The sequence below is a fragment of the Dromiciops gliroides genome, chromosome 5 (assembly GCF_019393635.1).
Source record: "Dromiciops gliroides isolate mDroGli1 chromosome 5, mDroGli1.pri, whole genome shotgun sequence".
Classification (NCBI taxonomy): domain Eukaryota; kingdom Metazoa; phylum Chordata; class Mammalia; order Microbiotheria; family Microbiotheriidae; genus Dromiciops; species Dromiciops gliroides.
This window is the reverse complement of record NC_057865.1, coordinates 292,452,746-292,473,436: the sequence shown is the minus strand read 5'-3', so window position 1 is coordinate 292,473,436 and position 20,691 is coordinate 292,452,746. Positions and strand designations below refer to the sequence as shown.

The following is a 20,691-nucleotide window of genomic DNA, read 5'->3' as shown; positions in this document are numbered from 1 at the left end:
GGATTCAGGAGGACCTGAGTTCAAATCCGACCTCAGACACTTGACACTTACCAGTTGTGTGACCCCGGGCAAGTCACTTAACCCCCATTGCCCTGCAAAAAAAGAACCAAACAAACACAAATACTCTCATTCGATCTTCACATCAACCCCAGGAACAGATGAAGAAACCTTGACAACACTTTAAATGATCATTCTATATTCCTCCTTGTTTTCATAAATAGACTCCTAGAAAAAAACATCTTCAGACATCATCATTTCGACCTTTTCACCTCTCCCTCACTTCTGAAGCCCTCACTCATTGAGTTTCCAAGCTCACCACCTTCCTGGAAGTGCTCTGTCCAAAGTCACCAAGATCTCCCTATTTCTAAGTAATCAGGACTGTGCTGGAGCCCCTAGTGCTGCAAAAGCTGATTCGCCTATTGTTAAAATTTCAGTGTGAACATTTATACCTTAGAAAACAGCAAATATTAAAAATCAGGAACCTTAGAGGAAGGCTGCAGGGAGTGCAGCAGATAAAGTGCTGGGCTTGGAGTAAGGAAAACCTGAGTTCAAATCTAGCCTCAGATACTTACTGGTTGTGTGACCCTGGGCAAGTCATTTCACCTCCTGTTTGCCTCAGTTTCCTCAATTGTAAATAATAATTTCTTGTGAGTATTTAATGAGATGATATGTTCAGGCAGTATAAATAGCAATCCCAAAGGATCAGAGTCCTTCCTAGGTAAGGACTAGGGTAAAGACCAGGAGAGTAGTGACCACATCTCTTCCCAGGTCACCAAACCTTAGAAGCACCCAAAACATCCAAACCTCTAGAACTAGCTCTTAAAACAGAAGTATGAAAAATCCAGAAAATTGAGACAGTGCCTCTCCATTCCCTAGGCTGGGAACAAAGCCCAACATTAACATAATGCTCCAAATCAAGAAATAGGGTAGAAAAATGAGGAAACAACAACAAAAAAAAAAGAACCTGATCATTAAAAGCTATTCTGGTGATGGGGAATATCAAAAAACAAACTCAGAAGAAGACAAGGAAGTCAAAACAGTTACAAGCAAATCCTCAAAGAAAAAAATGTAAATTGGACACAAGCCAAACAAGAATTCCTGGAAAAGGTAAGAAATTATCTTTAGGGGCAACCAGGTGGCACACTTTTTGTGGTGGCAAGGAATTGGAAATTGAAGGGATGCCCATCAATGGGGGAATGGCTGGACAAGTTGTGGTATATGAATGTAATGGAATACTATTGTGCTGTAAGAAAGGATGAGCAGGAGGAGTTCAGAGAAACCTGGAAGGACTTACATGAACTGATGATGAGTGAGAAGAGCAGAACCAGGAAAACATTGTACACAGTATCAACAACATTGTGTGTTGAGCAACTGTGATAGACTTGACTCTTCTCAGCAATGCAATGATCCAAGATAATTCCAAAGGACTCATGATGGAAAATGCTCTCCAAATCCAGAAAAAAAGAACTGCGGCATCTAGATGCAGATTGAACCGTATTATTTCTGATTTTTTTTGTTTTTCTTTTTTGAGGTTTATCCCTTTTGCTCTGATTCCTCTAAACAGTATGACCAATGCAGAAATATGTTTAATGTAATTGTACATTTATAACCTATATCAGATTGCTTGCTGTCTTGGGGGGGGGGAGGGAAGAGAGGGAAAAAATTTGAAACTAGAAATCTTATAAAAACAACTGTTGAAAACTATCTCTACATGTAACTGGAAAATAATAATACACTTTTACGTGTTGTTGTTTTGTTGTTTGTTTTTTTGTTTTTGTGAGGCAATTGGGGTTAAGTGACTTGCCCAGGGTCACACAGCTAGTAAGTGTTAAGTATCTGAGCCAGATTTGAACTCAGGTCCTCCTGAATCCAGGGCCCATGCTTTATCCACTGTGCTACCTAGCTGCTCCTTATCTCATTATCTTAATCTCCTCCTTAGGGAGGTACCTGGGAGGTCTCATCCTAATTTGGACTTTCTGGGGTCCTAAGACAACTCCCAAGGGGTTAACAACCTTTTTCCCTAGGGGTGTGTTTTAGGGGTTTAAACGTCATAAAGGTGAACCTAAGGACAAATTTGGCCTTTTCTGCACGTGCTTCTAAAGACATGCTTAAACTTGTCAGAGACAGAGGGTCTCTGTGTTTTTGGTATCTCTTTACTTAAGATCTGGTTTCTAAGTGTCCTGTCATCCAGGAATATTCATGACTATTAATGGTTAATGGTCCCTAGTTACTGTCTCTGTTGATGGCATTGGTTGGTAGTGTTATGGGCCCTGGGGACCTCAGAAGTGTTCTGGGGTAAATCAAAGAACCTTCTCCTTGAGAAACCAAACCAAAGGACAGACACACCTAAAGAGATAAGTGGCATCAGATGGGGACTTACTTTGCTTCAGGACCACCACCCTTCATTCCAGGCCCCCTCACCCCTCTCAGAGATAAGATTAGAAATGGCTGCTGCCTTTGTAGTGTGATGGGGAGAGAGATTGGGAGCCGCCCCTCACCCAACTTCTCCCAACCATCACCAGTGGGGGATGGTCCTCCCCCAATAAGGGAACTTTCCACAGTCAGTTGATCACCCCATTGGACCACCACCATCGGTCCTCTATAAAAGTATCTGCCTGTCTCCTGCTCAGGGAGATAGGTATCTCAGAGAGCTATGCCTCTATGCCATGCCTTCTCCCTAGCACCTAAATAAACTATTATTTTATTCAAATTGGATTTGTGTGCAAGAGGGTGTAATTCTTTAAAGAGGAATTCCTAAGGACCCCTACCTCAAATCCCCACTCATTTCCCCCATAACAGTAGGGACTTGAACTTTCTTGGTTACAGTTCTGTTGATAAGAACACAAACCTTAGTTTTTCTGTTAACCCTTTTAGGTACTATTGATAAGAACCCAAGTCTTAGGTAATCTGCTAGCCCCTCTTAGGTACAGTTGATAGGTTATCTATTAGCCCCTTTTAGCCTCCTCTATCACTTGGAAGTCACTGAAGGGCTGAGCAGAGGTTGATATAAACTGGGGCTCTACTGTCAGTCGCCTAGCATCTAATAAGCACCTACTATGTGGATTGGAGAGAGGAGTGAATAGACCTGAGAGAACCTGATAGGGATCTACCTCAGCAATCCAACCTTGAGTCTGGCTAGAGTGACCTTTTCAAGAGTGGAGACGAGTGGATTGACCCAAGAGAGATGGCAGAGACAAAATCAGTAAGGGCCTGATGACTGTACATGTGAAGGAAAGAAGAGTCCCAGCTGCCCCTGAGATTTTTAAGCCTAGGAGACAGGAGGGATGGGGGTGGTGGCCCGTATATCTCTGGTGCCCATAGAAATAGGGGAGGTGAAGGGGATAAAGGGAAAATGACAGGTTCGGGCTTGGATTTGTAGAGTTTGAGCTCCTGGTCACCTGAATGTCCATCTAACAAATACTTGGAAATAAACAAATGGGAAGAGACTAGGATAGAGACTTGGGAGTCATCAGCCCATAAATGATACCTGAAGCTTCCCGGAGAGGGAGAAGAGAAGGCAGCTGCCTGGGATAGAGCCTTGGGGAACAAGTGCTTTCAATTTAGCAACAAATATTTATTCAGAGTCTCCAACAGGCAAGGCCTTGGGCAAAAATGGCTTTAGATTTCCTCTTCCTCCCTAAACCCTTTCTAGTATTCCTTCCTATCTTTCCATAATACAACCACAGTTCTATTATCCAACAGGGAGAAGGTCAAGAAAAGCCAAGGTCAGGGAACAGCAAGTGCTCATTGGTCCTTGGGAAGACATTTCTCCAACCTCCATCATGTCCCACCTTCCTCCCCTCCCCTCCCTGTCCCCCACCTCCCCAGGCTGGGTCCACCCTCATTGGTCCAGAAAGGAGGAGGCAGCACAGAGCTGGAGCCCATTAAGCTCCCGTGTTTCTCTGAAGCTGTTAGTGCAAAAGGCCTCCTGTTTCCATAGCAACCGATTGACCAGCAGAACCCTTCCTGTGGGCTCTCACAAGATTGTTCAAGTCCTTTATAAAACTCATCAGGATAATACATACACACACACTTCACCAATACCATCACTACCACCATAATCTTTTTTTTAATTTAATTTTTAATTTTTTAGTGGGGCAATGAGGGTTAAGTGACTCACCCAGGGTCACACAGCTACTAAGTGTCAAGTGTCTGAGGCCGGATTTGAACACAGGTCCTCCTGAATCCAGGGCCGGTGCTTCATCCACTGCGCCACCTAGCTGCCCCTCCCACTACCATAATCTTAGGACACATTTAGGACTATCAAATCACAGAATGTCGAGAGATAGCCTAGACTAGTCCAACCTGCCCATTTCCTTTCCTTCCTTGGGTTCAAATCCCAGCTCTTGTTTACTACCTGTGTGGCCTCAGTTTCCTCATCTGTAAAATGAGGAGATTGGTCCCTTTGCAGCTCCAGAGTTATGCTCTTCCTCCTCCTTTTATTTATTAATTTGCTCACGAAAGAGGATGAGCCAGAAGCAGCCAGGCTTGTCATCCCTCAAAGTGAAGGTCCTATAGATTTTCAAATAGGTAACGTTCTCTCTAAAGCCAATCTATTGAACAAACATTTTTAAGTGCTTGCTGTGTACCCTGCTCTGTGCTAAGCTCCAGGGACACAATGAAAGGCAAAAGACAGCCCCTGTCCTCAAGGAGCTTATAGTCTAATGGAGGAAGGGGCAGCTAGGTGGTGCAGTGGATAAAGCACCAGCCCTGGATTCAGGAGGACCTGAGTTCAAATCTGGCCTCAGACACTTGACACTTACTAGCTGTGAGACTCTGGCCAAGTCACTTAAGCCCCATTGCCCCACAAAAAAAAAAAATAGTCTAATGGAGGAGATGACACTCAAACATCCATGTACAAACAAGATAAAGACGGGGTAGACTGGGAAGAGCCTGAGGGGTGAGGCACTTGAAACTAAGGGGATTGGGATAAGGCTTCTTATAGAAGGTGGGATTTTGAAAGAAGTCAGGAAAGTTAGGAGGCAGAGATGAGGAGGGGAAACATTGCGGCCAGGTGACAGGCAGAGAAAATGCATGGGTAGAAGGGAAGAGCATCAATAGGCATGTTGAAGTCTCCTCGTATGAAAGCAGGATTTGGGAAGGAGAGGAAGACTGAGCCAGGCACCAAAGTCATAGAGGACAGGTCAGCAGACAACAGCTACCAGAATCTTGTTGTATGAATCTCGAAAAAGGAGCAGGAGGACCTGAATTCAAATCTGACCTCAGACACTTGACACTTACTAGTTGTGTGACCCTGGGCGAGTCACTTAACCCTCATTGACCTGAAAAAAAAATTAAAAAACAAAAAAGGAGCACTAACAACTCCTTTGTTGGTTGTGGTGGCCGTGAGGTGGAGCCTGGAGTGGCCATGGGGAGCAAAGAGGATTCTAAATTGTCCTTGTCTGGCAATGAACAAAAAATGCAAAAAAAGAAAAAGAAAGAAAGAAGAAAAGAAAGAAAAAGAAAAATGCAACCAGTCCTTAAAAGGTGACCAGGGAGAAAGTCAGATTTCAGTAAGTAGGAAAGGCAAAGGAAAAAGAAACCTATAGAGCAGGCATGCCAGGGCACGGTGGGAGGGGTGTGTAGATCTGTAATAGGATGTGGTATTCACGGAGAATGGAAATAAGGGAGGCCAGTGATAGATTTGAATCAGCTGAGGGTTGAGAATTACTGGGATAGGATGGGATTGGGAACTTGTTAATCATTGAGGAATGAGTTCAGGAGAGAAGGAGACAGAGACAGAGACACACAGAGAGGTAGACAGAGAGAGGGGAGAGAGATGGTATGGAAAGAGGGCTCATTTGGAAACAGAAGACCCGTGTTCAAATCTTGCCTCTGAATTTTACTAGCTGTATGACCTTGGGCAAGCCAATTAACATCTCTGAGTCTCAAACATAAAATTAAGGGTTTGCACAAGAAGGTTTTAATTCTATGGGGCTTCCATGAATCTATTAGTTGTATGAGCTGGGAAAAAAATCATTTCACTCTGAGTCTCATTATGTCATCTATAAAACGAGGATGTCACCATCGGCTGTAAGTAGCATCTACTCCTCCGACCGTGGGAGGCTGTGAGGAGCACATGAGCTCCCGTTACTTATCATTGAGTGAAAAGAACACTGGTCTTGGAGCCAGACATGGGTCCTTTGAATCCCTGCTCCCTCATTTTCCAGCTATTTGACAGCTAACAAGAAGCTGGTTTCTGAAATGGAAGGATAAGACTTTGTGATTTTCCACGCAAGCCTCTTTCCAATGATTCCTCAGTGTGGCAGTGACCCTGAGCTCTTGGAAAACTTGTCTGTGAAGCATGAGAGTCAGCCCTTTAAGTTCTATCAAGTTGGAAAGTGTTCAAGGACGGATCTGGCAACAATCTGAGCAGCTCATCATGGGAAGTCGGACTGGGGTAGGGGGTAGGGCAGGCTGCTATACCGAGTCACTGGTTGTTCTATGTTTAGTGAAGGGAATATAATTTTTAGAGCACGTTGTTCCAGGGGTGGTTTGGGAAACTGATCAGAGACAAGAACAAGTCTCATTTCCACACTGTTTTGGACAAACTTGTTTCCTTTTCAGCCAGAGTTTCTAGACTGGAAGGTACATTGGTGGAGTGGAGTTTACACGATGTTCTTGCAGATGCAAGTTCAGCAGGGCATTGAGTAAATCTCCTACCAGTTTTTCTAGGTTTCTGTGATGTTGCTCTTGCCTGGTTCTGCCACAGGCTAGGACCACTCCTCAGGTTCCTTTGATGGGTCTCTATCCAGGTCACGCCCATAAGCAACACCTGGGACCTTCTTTTTGTCCTATCTAGCTTGGTGATCTTATCAGCTTGCATGGGTTCAATTATCATCTATGTGGATGATGGATTTATCCAGTTCTCATCTTTTCTCCTAAAGCCCAATTGCCTTGGACGCCTTGAACAGGCATTCCAAGCTCAAGGTGACCAAAACAGAATTCATGTTTCCCTCTACCCCTTCCCCTCTTTCCAGCTTTTCTGTTAGGGTCACGGGCACCAAACCCAATTATCCAGGCTCCCAACCTTGGTGTCATCCTTGACACCTCAGCAGACCTCATGTTGAATCTTGTTTCTTCCTTCATGTTGTCACTCTTTTCCTTCTTTCCACTCAGACAACACAAAGGTGCAGGCTCTTCTCGCTCAGAACTCTTAATGCAATAGCCTCCTGGTTTCCTCACTCCATGGGCAGCTAGGTGGCACCACAGTGCACAAAGCGCTGGGCTTGGAGTCTAGAAGACATCTTCATGAGTTCAAATCTGGCCTCAGACACTTCCTAGCTGTGTGGCTCTGGGCAAGTAAGTCACTTACTTCTGTTTGCCTCAATTCCTCATTTATAAAATGGGCTTGAGAAGGAAATGACAAATTAGTGCAGTATGTCATGAAGAGTGGGACATGACTGAACTCCCCATTCCAATTTACTTTGCCTTTCTATCTCTAGCACTTAGCACCAACCAGTAAGTGCTTAATAAATGCTTGTTGACTGACTTGACAAGATGGTTGGATCATAGAACAATTAAGGAGATTTAAGCCTAGTTGAATAATCTAAGCAGTAGGGTTATCACCCTGAAAAGTATTTGTTGGTATAGTTCCAAGAATTTGTGCTTTTTCTAAATCAGTGAAAGGCATCCAGGATCTGATCAAAGTTATGGATGACATAAAGCTGGCCTCGCTAATCCAAGATGAGCTGGGATGCAAAAAGATGCAGACAGGGTCAAATATCAGACCGAGTCTAACAGGATGACATAGGGAATAAACATCAATAAATTCTATAGTTGGGATTTTGAAAGTGAATTAGAGGTTGGGGGAAGTGGGGCTTCATAGTTCTGTGGAAAAGATATGGTTGGTTGCTTGTTGTCCTTAGTTCTTGGAAGAAGACCCAAAGGACATCATTAATTATATCTGGGGTCAAGGCCCAGTGTGTCTGACTGGCTAAACAAGACCAACATAAGCTTGGAAGGCTCTACCACAGGCTGGGCACAAATAATTCATGGGAACATTGGGAGTGGAGTTGTCTATATTTGTGCATCTCATTTTTTGTTTTTTTTTAAGCTACCAAAAAAATGCTCCAAGACCACCACTACGAGAGTTGCTGAAATGATCTCCAAGCCCATCCTGGATTAGTTAAAAAAACCAAAACCTAATGGGGTCTTTGGGCAGTGAGGGAGAGAAGTCAGTGCCACTTGGTTCCAGGACACTTAATTCTGGGTACTGCATTTTTCAAAGGACATTGTTGGACAAGTTCACCCAAGAGGGCAATCATATGAAGAGGTTTAGATTCTATACCACAGAAACACTTAGCTTGGAATAGACTAGGGCTGTGTGTATGGGGGGAAGAGAGAAAACATAGTTGCATTGGACGTATACTCCAACCACGGGGATGTTGGTTAGAAAATTAAACCAGGTCAACTGGGACATAACCACTTTTCACTATCTCGGGTGTAATTCTGGGGGATACTAGTTAAGTCACCATCCATGGGCCTATTACTTTTTTGGGTGTTTCTTCCTCTGTATACCACCAACCTCATGTGACTGGGGAGTAGGGGGTATACTTTTTGAACATTCAAAATGGTGAATAGAGTTTAGGACTTTGGGGTCAGAAAGAATAGGTTTCAAATTATTCCATTACTAGCTACGTGATCTTGGACATGTCATCCTTCCCGGTTCAAAATCTATCATCTCACTCAATTATGTGGAAATAGCCTCATTTTGTTAGGACAACCTAGGACATGTAACTTGCATATTCATAACCAAAGGAAGTCTTAGTGGGCACTGTTAATGCTACTGTTGTTCAACATTACTCAGATCCAGGGATTAAGTATTGGGCATACAGAGTTTCTGTGGGGACAGTTACTTTCTGAAAACCCGAAAGTACGATAGAAGGACTAGTAATTCATGTTCCCATCTGGTCCACAGAAGAAAATCCCTTCAGCTTTGAATCTGCCTTAGCATACTCTCCTCCAGCTGATAAGGATATTCTGAGAGAAGCCCAGGCAGCTAATAGTAGAATCATTTGAGCAAAGGATGCAAAGAAGGAACTGAATCCTACTCAGGAATCCCTCGTGGTTCCTTGGCATGACCATGAGAGGGAGGGGGCACCTGGCAGGTGAGGAAGGTGTTGACAAGAAACTTCTTGATCGCAGAGCTCGATCTTGGAGAGGAACATCGACCACACTATTTGCATTGGGTTTCCTAGACGGCAAACACGGCCACACCGCACATTTTTCTAAACCACAACCAAGGCTGACTTGTGTTTGAGGGGAAGCAAAATATTCAAAATCAAGCAGTCTGTCTCACACAGTTTATTTAACAATAGGTAATAAGAAATCAATTTTAACAGTCTATACAGTGATCGAAAGTTCATATTTATAAGTAATCAACTTTAATTGCATGATTTACAACATTTGAGGGTTTTTTGCTTTCTATTTTCAAGTTTTACAGAAAGTGAAAGAGGGAGGGAAGGAGAGGGGAAAGAAAGCAAGCGGAAAGAAGAAACCCCAGGGACATCTTTGCATGTTAAAATCGTCCCCTTGGAATTCTTACCCTCTTTTTTTATTTTTTCCTTTGTTAGATGTAAAAATAACGAAAAAAATTCTTTCAAGAAACAAAACCACAATATATACCCTACATCCACTCGGCAGTTGCCCTTGGAGAGTCGGAAGAAGTCCTTGTTGTTCTCGCTACATGTACAAATTGTTTTAATACTTGAAGTTTTATGCTGAGCCTCTTGTCTAGAAAACGTCTGGAGGACAAAAGTGGACTTGAAGGGGGACTGGACTATTTCATCTTTTTAAACATTTTTAAAAGAATGAACATCTTTGCACCCAAAGAGGAAAAATGGGCATTTTTAATATATATTTATATATATTTATATATATAATATGTATTTTTTTTAAAGCAACATTAACCCCTTTTGTCCTCTGGTTTAAGAAATGTTCATGTGTTAACTCTTCTGCCATGGTGTCATGAGGAAAAAGAATAGGGAGAAATGCCAACCATCTGCACCAGTAAATAATAACTATCAATATTACATATTTTCATTAATTTAAAAAAAATAATAAACCCTATTGGAGGGGCAAGGAAGGAGCACGCGGTCTCAACCCTGCACTGCACACACAGGAGGGATGGGAAGGGGGAGCCGGCGGAGGGAAGGGAATCACAGAGAGGGAAGAGGGAAGAGGAAAGGAAGAAGGACTGGCGGGGGGACCAGCCATAACAAAAATAGATTCTTTATATTCTGTCATCCCTCAGGTTCAAAGTTTGCTTTTTGTTTGAAACCACAAGCGTTTGCTACCAAGTTCGTTATCATGTTCCGGGGAAAATTGTCTTTTAGGCTAAGAAAGATTCAAAAAAATTTTGTCTTCCGTACAAAAAGTCTTAAGAGAAAATAAGTTTTTTTTTTTGCTCCCAAAATGCTACAAGGTATCTCTAGTGTATGTCTAGCGTACTCTGTGAAAGGTTTGAATTCAAGTCTGAGCTATCAGTGCTCAGCCCCAGGTCCGTGGCGCCCGCCCCGTGGAGGCCGGCCATGCCAGGGTTGCTTGCGAGCTGGGAAAGCATGGCACTCTGGTCCGGGCTGGCAAAGTGCCCTTGCTCCATGGCATTCGCCTGGGCAGCTACCAGTCCTGGGTGCGGGGAGCTGGTCTGTGGGGAAACGTGGTGTGGGGAAGGCTGTGGCTGCATCCGAGGGGAAGGGCTGGAGTGGGGTGGCTGGGACTGGGGCCGAGGGGACGGGACGGGCTGGGGGGAGCGCACTTGGCTGGTGAGCGACGGGGGGATCTGCTGGCCCTGAAGGTGGGGGGACTGGGCCTGGCTCGGGAGCATGTGCTGCTGGGGGCTCATGGGGTTCGGCGGAGCCGGGGAGCCCATCTGCTGCTGGAGCAGCCGCTGTTGGTAGGCCTGCTGCAGGCTGGCCCCCGGCTCTGCCCCCATAGCCTGAGGAAGCTGGCTCATCTGTCCCATGCCTCCTGGCTGCATCTGTTGCATGTGGTGCTGCATCCGCTGCTGCTGCTGCTGCGGGTAGCCCAGACTCTGGGGTTGTGGGAACTGGCCGTGGTTGCCCATGGCCGGACCCACCCCCTGTTGCTGCTGCTGCTGGCGCCTCATAAGGAGCTCCCGGAACTGGGCAGACATGCCCCCATGATTCATGTTCATCTGCTGAGCCTGGGGGCTCACCCCGCCCATGGCCGGTGGGGGCTGCGGCTGGGGAGGGGGCTGCGGCTGTGGTGGGGGCAGGTTGGCCCGCTGCACACCAGCCTGCATGGGGTTCATGGCCTGCATGGCTGGGTTGGGGTGCACGCCCTGCTGCACCTGCATGGAGGGCTGGCCTTGGGCCAGGCCCTGGGGGTTCTGGGTGACATACTTGGCCGCCCGCTGCTTGATGAAGGCAGCCAGCAGCTGGGGGTTGGCATGGAGGATGTTGAGCACCTGCTGCTGCTGCATGGGTGAGCTGGGGGACCTCAGAGTCCTCAGGAGGTTCTGTAAGGCTGCCTGTGGCAGGGAGCCTTGTTTGGGCTGGGCGACTGCCGGCACCTGGCCCAGACCTGGCTGGGGGGCCATATTCATGGGCTGTCCAGGTTGGTTCCCGGACATCATAGCGGGCCTCTGTAGGCCTGGCTGGAATTGCTGTGGCTGAGGCAAGCCGCTCTGGGCCCAGGGGGGCTGCTGCTGGATCCCCGCTGGCCCCAGCCCTTGGTCCATGTGGCCGCCAGGACCTCGGGCCATCGGGGGTGGGTTCATGCCCATGGGGGCCATCTGAGTCATTTGCGGCATTTGATGTTGGATGGGCCGCTGGAAGATCTGCACGTGGGCCATCTGGCGCTGCGTCTCGGCAGCTCTCTGGATCTGCATCGCCATCTCCACGGCTGCCGGTGGGGGTCCCTGGACGGGAGGCTGAGAGGTCTGAGGTGGGGTTGGAGGGGTCACCTGGCCACCTGCCTTGCCCTGGGACACGGCCCCAGGGGGCTGTGCTCTGGGCATGCTGTACGGCGGCATGCTGTTGGGGGGTACGGGTGGGGGCTGGGAGGCAGGCTGGGGCGGGGGCTGAGGCTGGGGTGTCTGCGGCGTGGGGGGCTGCTGGCCGGTGGGCGTGGTGGGCGTGGCCGGGGTGGGCGAGGGCAGGCCTTGCTGCTGCCCCACGACACCAGTGCGCTGCATGCTGGCCATCCTGCGGCGCAGCATCTGGGCCTGCTGCAGGCGGTGCTGCAGCTGCTGCTGACGGAGTTTGTGCTTGATGTTCAGGCAGAAGGGCACCGGGCACTTGTTCTCCTGGCAGTGCTTGGCATGGTAGCAGCAGAGGGCGATGAGCTGCTTGCAGATGGGGCAGCCTCCGTTGGTCTTGCGCTTGCAGCCCTTGGTGTGCTGGACTACCCGCTTCATCTTCTGGCAGGAGGGCAGTGAGCAGTTGGCATTGCGGCACTGGCAGGCGTGCACCAGTGACTGGATACAGCGCTGGATGCTCAGCCGCCGCGAGTCTCCTGGGCTCTGCGTCGCCGCTGCCTGCTGGTTGTTGCTCTCATCATCCAGACCCAGGCCCAGCTTCTCCATCTTGTGGTCATGGTTCTTAGTGTTATAGCAGGTGATGCACAAGTCATAGTCCTAGAGAAAAGCAGAGGCTCACACTCAGTCTCGGGAGGTCCCCCCAAGCCCCGTGACCCCCTGTTGCCCATCCCCCCCATGGGCCCCAGCACGACAAGCTCACCTCACAGACGGTGCAATGCCATCGAGTTTCTACATGGTGCTTGCATTCATTGCATGTATAGACAAAGCGATCTTGGCTCTGCGTGTGCAGCTCCACCAGCATGCACATGGTAGACCACTGGGCCCTGCGCAGGGAGGAAAACTCCAGGTGTTTGTCCCTCGCCAGGGTAAGAAAGGCATCGCGGCCATCCATCAGGTCACAGGGGATGAGTGGGTCGGGTTCAGCGATGGGGGGCAGAGAGTTGGCGGCAGGCCCAGCGATGAGGCGTATCACAAAGAAGACCTGCAACAAAGGGCGTCCTACTGTGATACAGAAAATGGCGGACTGTGTGCCCACACTGACACTCCAGAAAGAAGGAGCAGCTCGGGGCACCAGCACTTCCCTGGGGAAAGGGGAAAAGGCGGCCTTCCCCTTTCTGTTGCCTTGGGCTGTGTGCCTGGCTTAGCTTTACCCCACTCTAGCCTCTGGAGCTGACCTAAGAGAAGGACAAGGGGAGGAGGTCAGGGCTTTTCCCTACAGCAAACAATGCTCCAGGGTCTAACGTGCTACTGACTGCCTCTGGAAGCCACCCCCTCCCCACAATCATCAGTTCCCTAGCTGCTTCACAAACATACAGGGGTTGGTTTTTTGCAATTACACAAGTAGGGCGTTTTTCAGTATACAGGCTGTTTGAGGAAGCTAACAAGATGAGATGGGAGGATCCTTCTCTAAATGAGCAGAGTGACAGGGAACAACTCTACCAACCCCAGTGACTTGGTTAGGGACAAACTTCTGGAGTTTGGGGCCTTTGCCTTCTCATGATAAACTCCAAAGGCTTTTCTAAATTGTACGGGGAGCTTGTCAAGTAAGCAACACTCTAAAGAAATTAATTCTAAAGCAGAGCTAGGAAATGGTGGAGGGTAGCAAAAATGGCATCATTATGGTTTGGGGACCGTCTAGTTACTCCCAGACCAGTATTTCCCATGATCTCAGTGAGTTTTGAAGACATTACTTGTGTTGTCTTACAATGGTTCCAGCTTTGGTGGAATGGCATCTTGGAAGTAACACCGAATTGAGAACAATCAGATCTGGCTTGAGTCTCTGCTCTTACTGATTCCCAGTGTGATTTAGGTATGTCACCAAAACTCAGTTTCCTCATGAATGGTCCCAATGGGATCAAAGGACTTCATTTTTGGGAAATGCCACTGAATGCACGCATGCATAAATTTACATACATATACACACACATGCATGTTATGAAATGCTGCTCTACAAGTAAAATTCCCTAACAACAAATGCTGCTAGAAAAGAAATGCTGTATAGAACAAAGCTGTTTCCCCAAGGTAAGAAAATGGCCCCTCAAGTTTATGCTGAACTAACCCTGTTAGAACAGATGACTGAAAACTATGTGCTTTCTCTGATTCCTGTCAGTGTTCAGCCTGTAAGGGCTTAACGTGATGATGAGCAGTTTGAACTGTAGACAGAACTCCAAGGAGCAATCAGTCACCTGCCCTCATCATCCCGATGAGAACTTTGCAACCCCCCCCCCCCGGAATTCCCCAAATAACCATCACAACATACGCAAATATGGAAAAACTCAGAAAGGAAACAAGGGCCTTGTTGGGATTCTAGCACAGTAGCCTCCCTGTCCATGTCAGTAACGTATTCATTAACAACATCCCAAGCCGGAGAAGCTGGGGTGGCTAATGGCATTTTCCTTCTTACACCAAGAAGGTCTTGTCAGTTCACACAAACTGGAGACGCAAGGGCAGGGATGTCCCACCCATCAAAGAGGTAAATCACTGAAAGCAACAAGGGCAGGTATCCTTGCCACTCTAACAAGGAGAGCAGATAAAGAGGGATGAAATGTGTCTGTCTCTTCTGTCCCCTCACAACAAGTAATCAGGACCAATTCAACAAGTTAATAGGTGAGAGATTGAACCCCTAAAATTTTTTTTAAATGAAGGAGGTCTGGTAGTTCACCAGCACATGCTGCCTCTCCTCTATGCTGCAGTGAGGATGGGACAGGGGGAAATGGAGACAGCCAGCCAGAGAGGGGTCCCCTGGGGGAGCATCCCACTCCCCTTACCTCTTTGTGCTTCTCCATGGTGGCATACAGCTTTTGGGAGAGGTCATTGGAGACATTGGGCATGCCGGGCTTCTTCTTGTTTCCCCGGCTCAGGCTGCTTTTGTTTTTGCTTGTTTTCTTATTATTCTTCTTTTTGGCGTTCTTGCTGTCTCCCTTAGTCACCTGAAGAAAGCACAGGACAAATGGCAGTGGCTTACACGTAGAGAAAAAGTAGGAAACAAGCCCTTTCTGTTCTTGAGCAAAGTCTGCAGCAGCCTCTGAGAAGGCAAGGATCTGAAGGATGGTGTGCTCAGTGGCTGCAAAACTCCCTCCCAATGGAGCCCTACAGGGGATCAGCAGCGTGGCAGAGAGGAGGCCGCCATAGCGTCCTGGGGCCGAGGTAGCAGCCTCTGCTGGCCACTGTGGGCACGGCTCCCATGTAAAATGAGGGGTCTGAGGTTCACCCTGCTCTAACCGTCTATGCGTCTCACTTAAGCACGAGACAAGAAGAGGGGAACAAAACCCAGCCCGTTTCTGGGCTCTCTCTCATTTCCGGTAGGCGTGGCCCTCCTCTAAGAGCTGCAGGCCCAAAGCCCAGCCCTGTACCAGCCAGCGCTCCTCTCCCGGGACCCCGCAGCAGCTCAGAGGTGGGGACGTGAATGGGCTTACGTCTGTGCTCTCGTTGCTCGTGTTCTCTTCTCTCTTTCTCTCCTCTTCTTCCTGTTCCAGCTCCTTGATGCTCTCCTCCAGCACGTTGGGCCAGAAATCCCCTTCAAAGTAAGGAAGTTCCTTTGCACTCGTTAAACGATCTTCTGTGGCTTGTTTGAAAATATCCTACAAAAATGCACAAGCAGTTAACCAACACCATCCCAGAACATGCTGCCCAGGTGAGCACTCTGAGGGGCGAGATGGAGGAGCACCCACATCTGACCGTCCCTCCTGCTCCAAGGTTTTCCTCTCTTTTAAAAAATTCTTTCTGGGAAAAAAAAAAAAAAACCCAAACAACTTTCTGATAAGGGATGGGACAAAACAGGAAACTGAGGTGACCCATTTATTTTTTTCACCAGGATTTCCATCTCCTCTAGTGTCCAGTGAAGCTGAGGTATCAAACATAGCCCTTAACACTACTGCAGGCTGAACCACAACAAACCACATCAAAATACAAGAGAACCCAGCAAGTTAACATGCATTCTTCTGAGCCAATACCCAGCCAGCAGGGATCCACATGTTGGGGCCATTTTTGGACGAGTGTGTGAACTCAGCAGGCCAGGACCCAAGATCTTATGGAGAGTACAGCAAGAACCAGGTTACCATCCCCAACAGAGCCCACCTTGTAGTCGTGGACAATGCGCTCGGACACGGACTTGTCCAACATCTTTTTGTACCACTCTTGCAATCGCTTGGGCTTGGGGATCTTCTGGTCAGGAGGATGGCAGTGAAAGATGTAGTCATCGCCTTCACTCGGGGGACAGGCCCAGATGTGCCCCGTCGTGTACCTAACCCAAGGTTTTCATTGAGAACCAAACTGTCATTATTTCTTTTTAAAAGCCAACAGACCTCAACAAACCACCCATCTTGTGATGCCACTGCACTCCTGCCCTGGTGGCAGCAGACACACAGGCCATTATGCCGTCACTGCTGCACAGAGGTTAACTGAGTCTACTAATGAAGAATGGCAGCCATAAATTCTCATAGCAGAGCAAGGTCTGGGGGAACTCCTGAAAGTGTCATTTCTACAAAGGGTCACTTGTGTGGGGAGAGCATGAGGAGCAGTGATCGACATCTTTCCTGGCAAGAGCAGGACTTGTGCTAAGGTCAAAGAAAGCTTCAGGGTCTGAACTAGCACAGGACATCCCGCACTACACTGATGAGCACACCCAGAATCAATGGGATGATGATTTTCTTTGGGAATAGGAGTGAAAAATGCCTTCGAGGTTCATTGGGTTCCACCACTGTTTGAGCCCAGGAGGAGGTCTTAGCCAAACACACAAATGCTTAAGACAGTTTAGAACATTTTCAGGTGCAGGAACAAATGGGAGACATCAGCTAGGCCCCAGGAAAAGATTGTGTATACCTGGGTACCTATCTACCCAGGGTCACGTAAAAATATCTTGGGTGAAAAGGGATCAGGAGTGGTAAGTCTCAGAAGCCCTGCCCTAGGCTACTTAACAGAAGAGACCCAAGTCCACAATATTAGAAAATAAAGGGATCCGACATGTATTTAAAAGTATTTTTAAAATGCCTCCAAGATACACCAATGCTCCTATCTACTCCTCATTATTACCATACCATACTATAATTTAAAAATCGGAATACTGATACACTTACCCTAATTTCTTGACATATTCTAAATAGCCAATTAAGATTTCATGATAGACTGCAGTCCTGAAGCATTTGGGACGGAAAAAATGAACACTGTCGAGGTAAGATATATATACTCTCCTAAAAAGACAGGAAGGAAAAAGAACAAATCAAACACTGCTGAAGTGCTAATTCATAGACGTAGAGACACTTCAGCAGGCATTGTCCTGAAGATGAGAAATTCTCAAGTAAATACTTTCAGCCTCTACCTCAACTTACACAAGGTAGGTTCTCACGCACCTAGAGCCCCACTGCTATCTTTATGGCACAGGAACGTTTCCAAATGAATGACTTTGCTACCTTGGCCAGGTATACCTTACACTGACTGCCCGGGACGACATATTCCTTCTCCTGCCAGAAAAGAATCAGCTTTATCTCAGGGCCTTTCCTTGACAAACTCTAGGCCACTTCTCAGGACACTTCTGAATTCTGCATTTTAACAGATGTACTCAACTGCAGAATTTCACGCTTGGAAGGAAGGGCCTCTGAGTCAGCTAGGTCAGCCAATCTACAAGGAAGAGAAGCCCTCTACCTTCTGGGGTGCCCACCCAATTCTTGACATCAAACTTAAATTCCTAGCTTTGCCCCGCCCCCCCCCACCCCCGGGTCAGGTCAGCCTTCACTCTAAGTCCTTGAAGACAGGCAACAATCCATTGTAGTCCTCCCGTAATTCCTAGTCCCGATTTTCATATGGTACACACAGTGTTGCTTACCTCTGATTGGGCGGAGGGCAGTCAGACCCGTACTCCTGAACGTGCATGCCAAAGAAGCATAGGTCAACCCCGTCAATCTCCTCAAAGGCAAAGAGGGCTTTGGTTCGGTAAGGGAAGGATTCCGCCATCTCACCACTGTCAACAAATCTATGGGATTCAGAAAGGATGCGTGGCTGGTCAGGTGGATCGCACACACATGCAGAGCAAGACAGGCAGGACCTCCCCCTCAAGCAGCCTCAAACTGAGCCACAGTGGTCAGGGGAATAGCAGAGCCCCACCTCGCTTTCATGCCCGGTTTCACTTCGACGGTTTTGTCTGAAGCATGAACAACCCGAACTGTGACCTCTCCGGACTCTGGGTGATTCTGCCGTCTCAGAAAATCATTTACTCGGTTCTCTAGGAAGGTACCAAGCCTGGTAGATGGCAATCCTACAGAAACCAAAATGATGTTTGAAAGCAAGCCATAGGAACATTCCTTACAGTTGTCCAGAGAGAGAAGGACTGGTGAGAAAGACCTCATACTGGACAAACATACAATACACATGATGTTTGTTTCTCTATCCTTCTTTGAGGTGATGGGCCATTCCTAATAACAAAAACTGGCAAAGAGACTCAACATAATTCAACAAACCAACCCATCAACTGAGAGCCACAGTTCTTCTCCCCTGGAAAGGAGGGAACTGTTCATTCTCAATCACCGAAAGCTACTATGGGAATTTTAATCAATTCGTCGCTTTCTTTCCTGAAGTACATGTCTAGAAATGGGATCACTGCACAGCTATTTTAGTCACTTAAATTCATGTGTTCCTGCAGTTCCCCCAACATTGACCTTTAGAATCTATTTTAGGTGGTCTTTGCCAACATGCAAGGTGTGAGGTAAGACCTAAGTTCTGAAAATTTTGCAAACTGCTTATAATTCATCTGTAAAGCCTCATCAAATTGCTTCTGAAGAAAACGCTGATCAAAATGGTCAGCTCTGACAAAAAACCGAGTTAATTACTGAAAAGTCGAACACACAACATGCAAAAAATGACTAAAATGATGACAAAATGTAACAACACAAGCACACACACTGATTCTGATCACGGAGAGCCTCCAAGTCAACAGCTATTTGGAGGACAGCAAATGTGGAGGGACAAAGAAGCGGGAGACAAGACACACTTGTGTTTTCATAGTGTACCCCTATTTCAAAGTTTGCACTTCAGGTAGGATCTGGACTTTTAGTCCTATTTGGCTCGATGATACAGCTATTTTGCCATATCTAACAGTACTTCAATTTACTAAACTTGGATGACACAGACTTGTTGGGGTTGTCTTAGACTCAGGAAACCCTGGCTTTTAGCTGCCCCTAGGAACGCTCAAGTCCTCTCCAAGGGGTAAACAAGGTGCCCACCTGCACTGACAAAATAAATTCTCCCATCAATAAAATGCCATGTTTGGACCAAATCCATCAGGAGGAAGAGCTGTCACTGAAGCCTTCCTTAGTTTTCACTGACACATCGCCAGGACTACAGTAAATTCAGTTACCAAGAAGGAGGTTACATACTTTTAGCTGAAAACTTGTTTTCTTTCCTAGTTCTTCCAGTTTTCTTCAGACACCCATCACAGACAAATCTACAGTTAGAATAACAAGCAAAAAAAGAACACGTGCTTATTGAGTCTCACAGTGGATAGAAATCGCAACAAATCAGAAAGGAGAAGGCAGGCTTTCCTACCACTGTTTGTATAAAAATGGGATACTGGGAGAGGGAGGCCACCGAGTACACCAAGTCCAAGCTGTAGCCAAGAGGCGGTGGGTCTCCCATGCTCCCAAGATGTGAGTGAAAACCCCACAAGTCTTGTCAAAATGGATTCCATTGCCGCAGCTTCTGATGCCTCATACAGGCACAAAAGATACTGCCAGCAAGAAGCCAAAAGAGATGAGTGCCTTGGGAAAGAACCCCGGTTCTTCACAGGAGACACATTAGGAAGTGAACAGTTAGTGGGCTCAGCTGATAGTCCACGAATGTGATTTGGATTCTGGGGGCCAGGCAGGGGATGAGCAGGCTGCTGCACCTACCCAAATCTAACAGAAAGGGCTTTGGAGCGAAGGGGAGAAGGTAATTGCGCTTGAAGTTTCTTGGGTCAGATCTATTGTACACCAGGGTATGAAAACAATGGCCGCTGAATTGTTCTGAGGGATTTCCTGAAGATGGTGGAGGATGATAAGGCAATGCAGGACCATCTGGGGGCAGTGGGTACTTTTTTAAAAAAAGAAACAAAAGATGGAAATGTGCCAGTTCTCTATAGACCAAGGAGCCTGACTTCCTATCAAGATAGTGTCAAGGCTTAGACAAGCGCTCATCTTGGCTAAGTTGTGCTGGCTTCACACAAGGCCAGGTCAGAGAATGGTTTTATTTCCTATTATAACAGGGACACTGTTGTCACTGGACAAGTTTCTAAGCCTGTCCTATGCATATAGACTTGGTCACCTTGGCCATTCTGCAACTACAGACCCAGAAAATTAAGGCCTTGAACTCAAAGTCTTCACACAGTCAGAAATGGACAAAATGTTTATCAGTGGAAATGGCATTAAAGCTAATTCACCTCCCGCCTGCTTTCTTAGCACTGAACCTACCCAAAGGATTTTGTTGAGTTCCTGGATAACGTGAAGAGAAAAGATATAGACTATCATCTAGTTTGATTATCTGACAAATGAGGAGCTGGCTGAATGGGAAGTCCTACAGAGTATTCACTGCTATGCTATCAGAACTTGGAGGTTTAGGGAACATCCCTGTTAACTGTGCAGATGCCACAAAGCTGGGAGAGGGACAGTGAACATACTCTAGGAGACAGGTCCAAAAACAAGATGAAATTCAACGAAGAT

At 47.0% G+C, this 20,691-nt stretch overlaps 1 protein-coding gene across 5 annotated transcripts in view; it reads right to left on the bottom strand.

Moving 5' to 3' along the window:
- Positions 1 to 9,291: 9,291 nt before the first annotated feature.
- The window catches only part of EP300 (E1A binding protein p300), a 90,951-nt gene continuing 79,551 nt past the window's right edge, over positions 9,292 to 20,691 (bottom strand). For 4 of the 5 annotated variants that reach the window (XM_043965691.1, XM_043965695.1, XM_043965694.1 and 1 more), the window contains 9 exons: positions 19,372 to 19,439; positions 18,104 to 18,254; positions 17,826 to 17,972; positions 17,080 to 17,193; positions 16,082 to 16,247; positions 15,421 to 15,585; positions 14,773 to 14,934; positions 12,705 to 12,986; positions 9,292 to 12,601 (listed from right to left, as the gene is read on the bottom strand). In XM_043965691.1, the coding sequence (XP_043821626.1) occupies positions 10,433 to 12,601; positions 12,705 to 12,986; positions 14,773 to 14,934; positions 15,421 to 15,585; positions 16,082 to 16,247; positions 17,080 to 17,193; positions 17,826 to 17,972; positions 18,104 to 18,254; positions 19,372 to 19,439 (3,424 nt within the window). In that variant the 3' untranslated portion in view covers positions 9,292 to 10,432. The remainder of the gene's footprint in view (positions 12,602 to 12,704; positions 12,987 to 14,772; positions 14,935 to 15,420; positions 15,586 to 16,081; positions 16,248 to 17,079; positions 17,194 to 17,825; positions 17,973 to 18,103; positions 18,255 to 19,371; positions 19,440 to 20,691) is intronic. The other variant, XM_043965692.1, reaches the window with a different exon arrangement.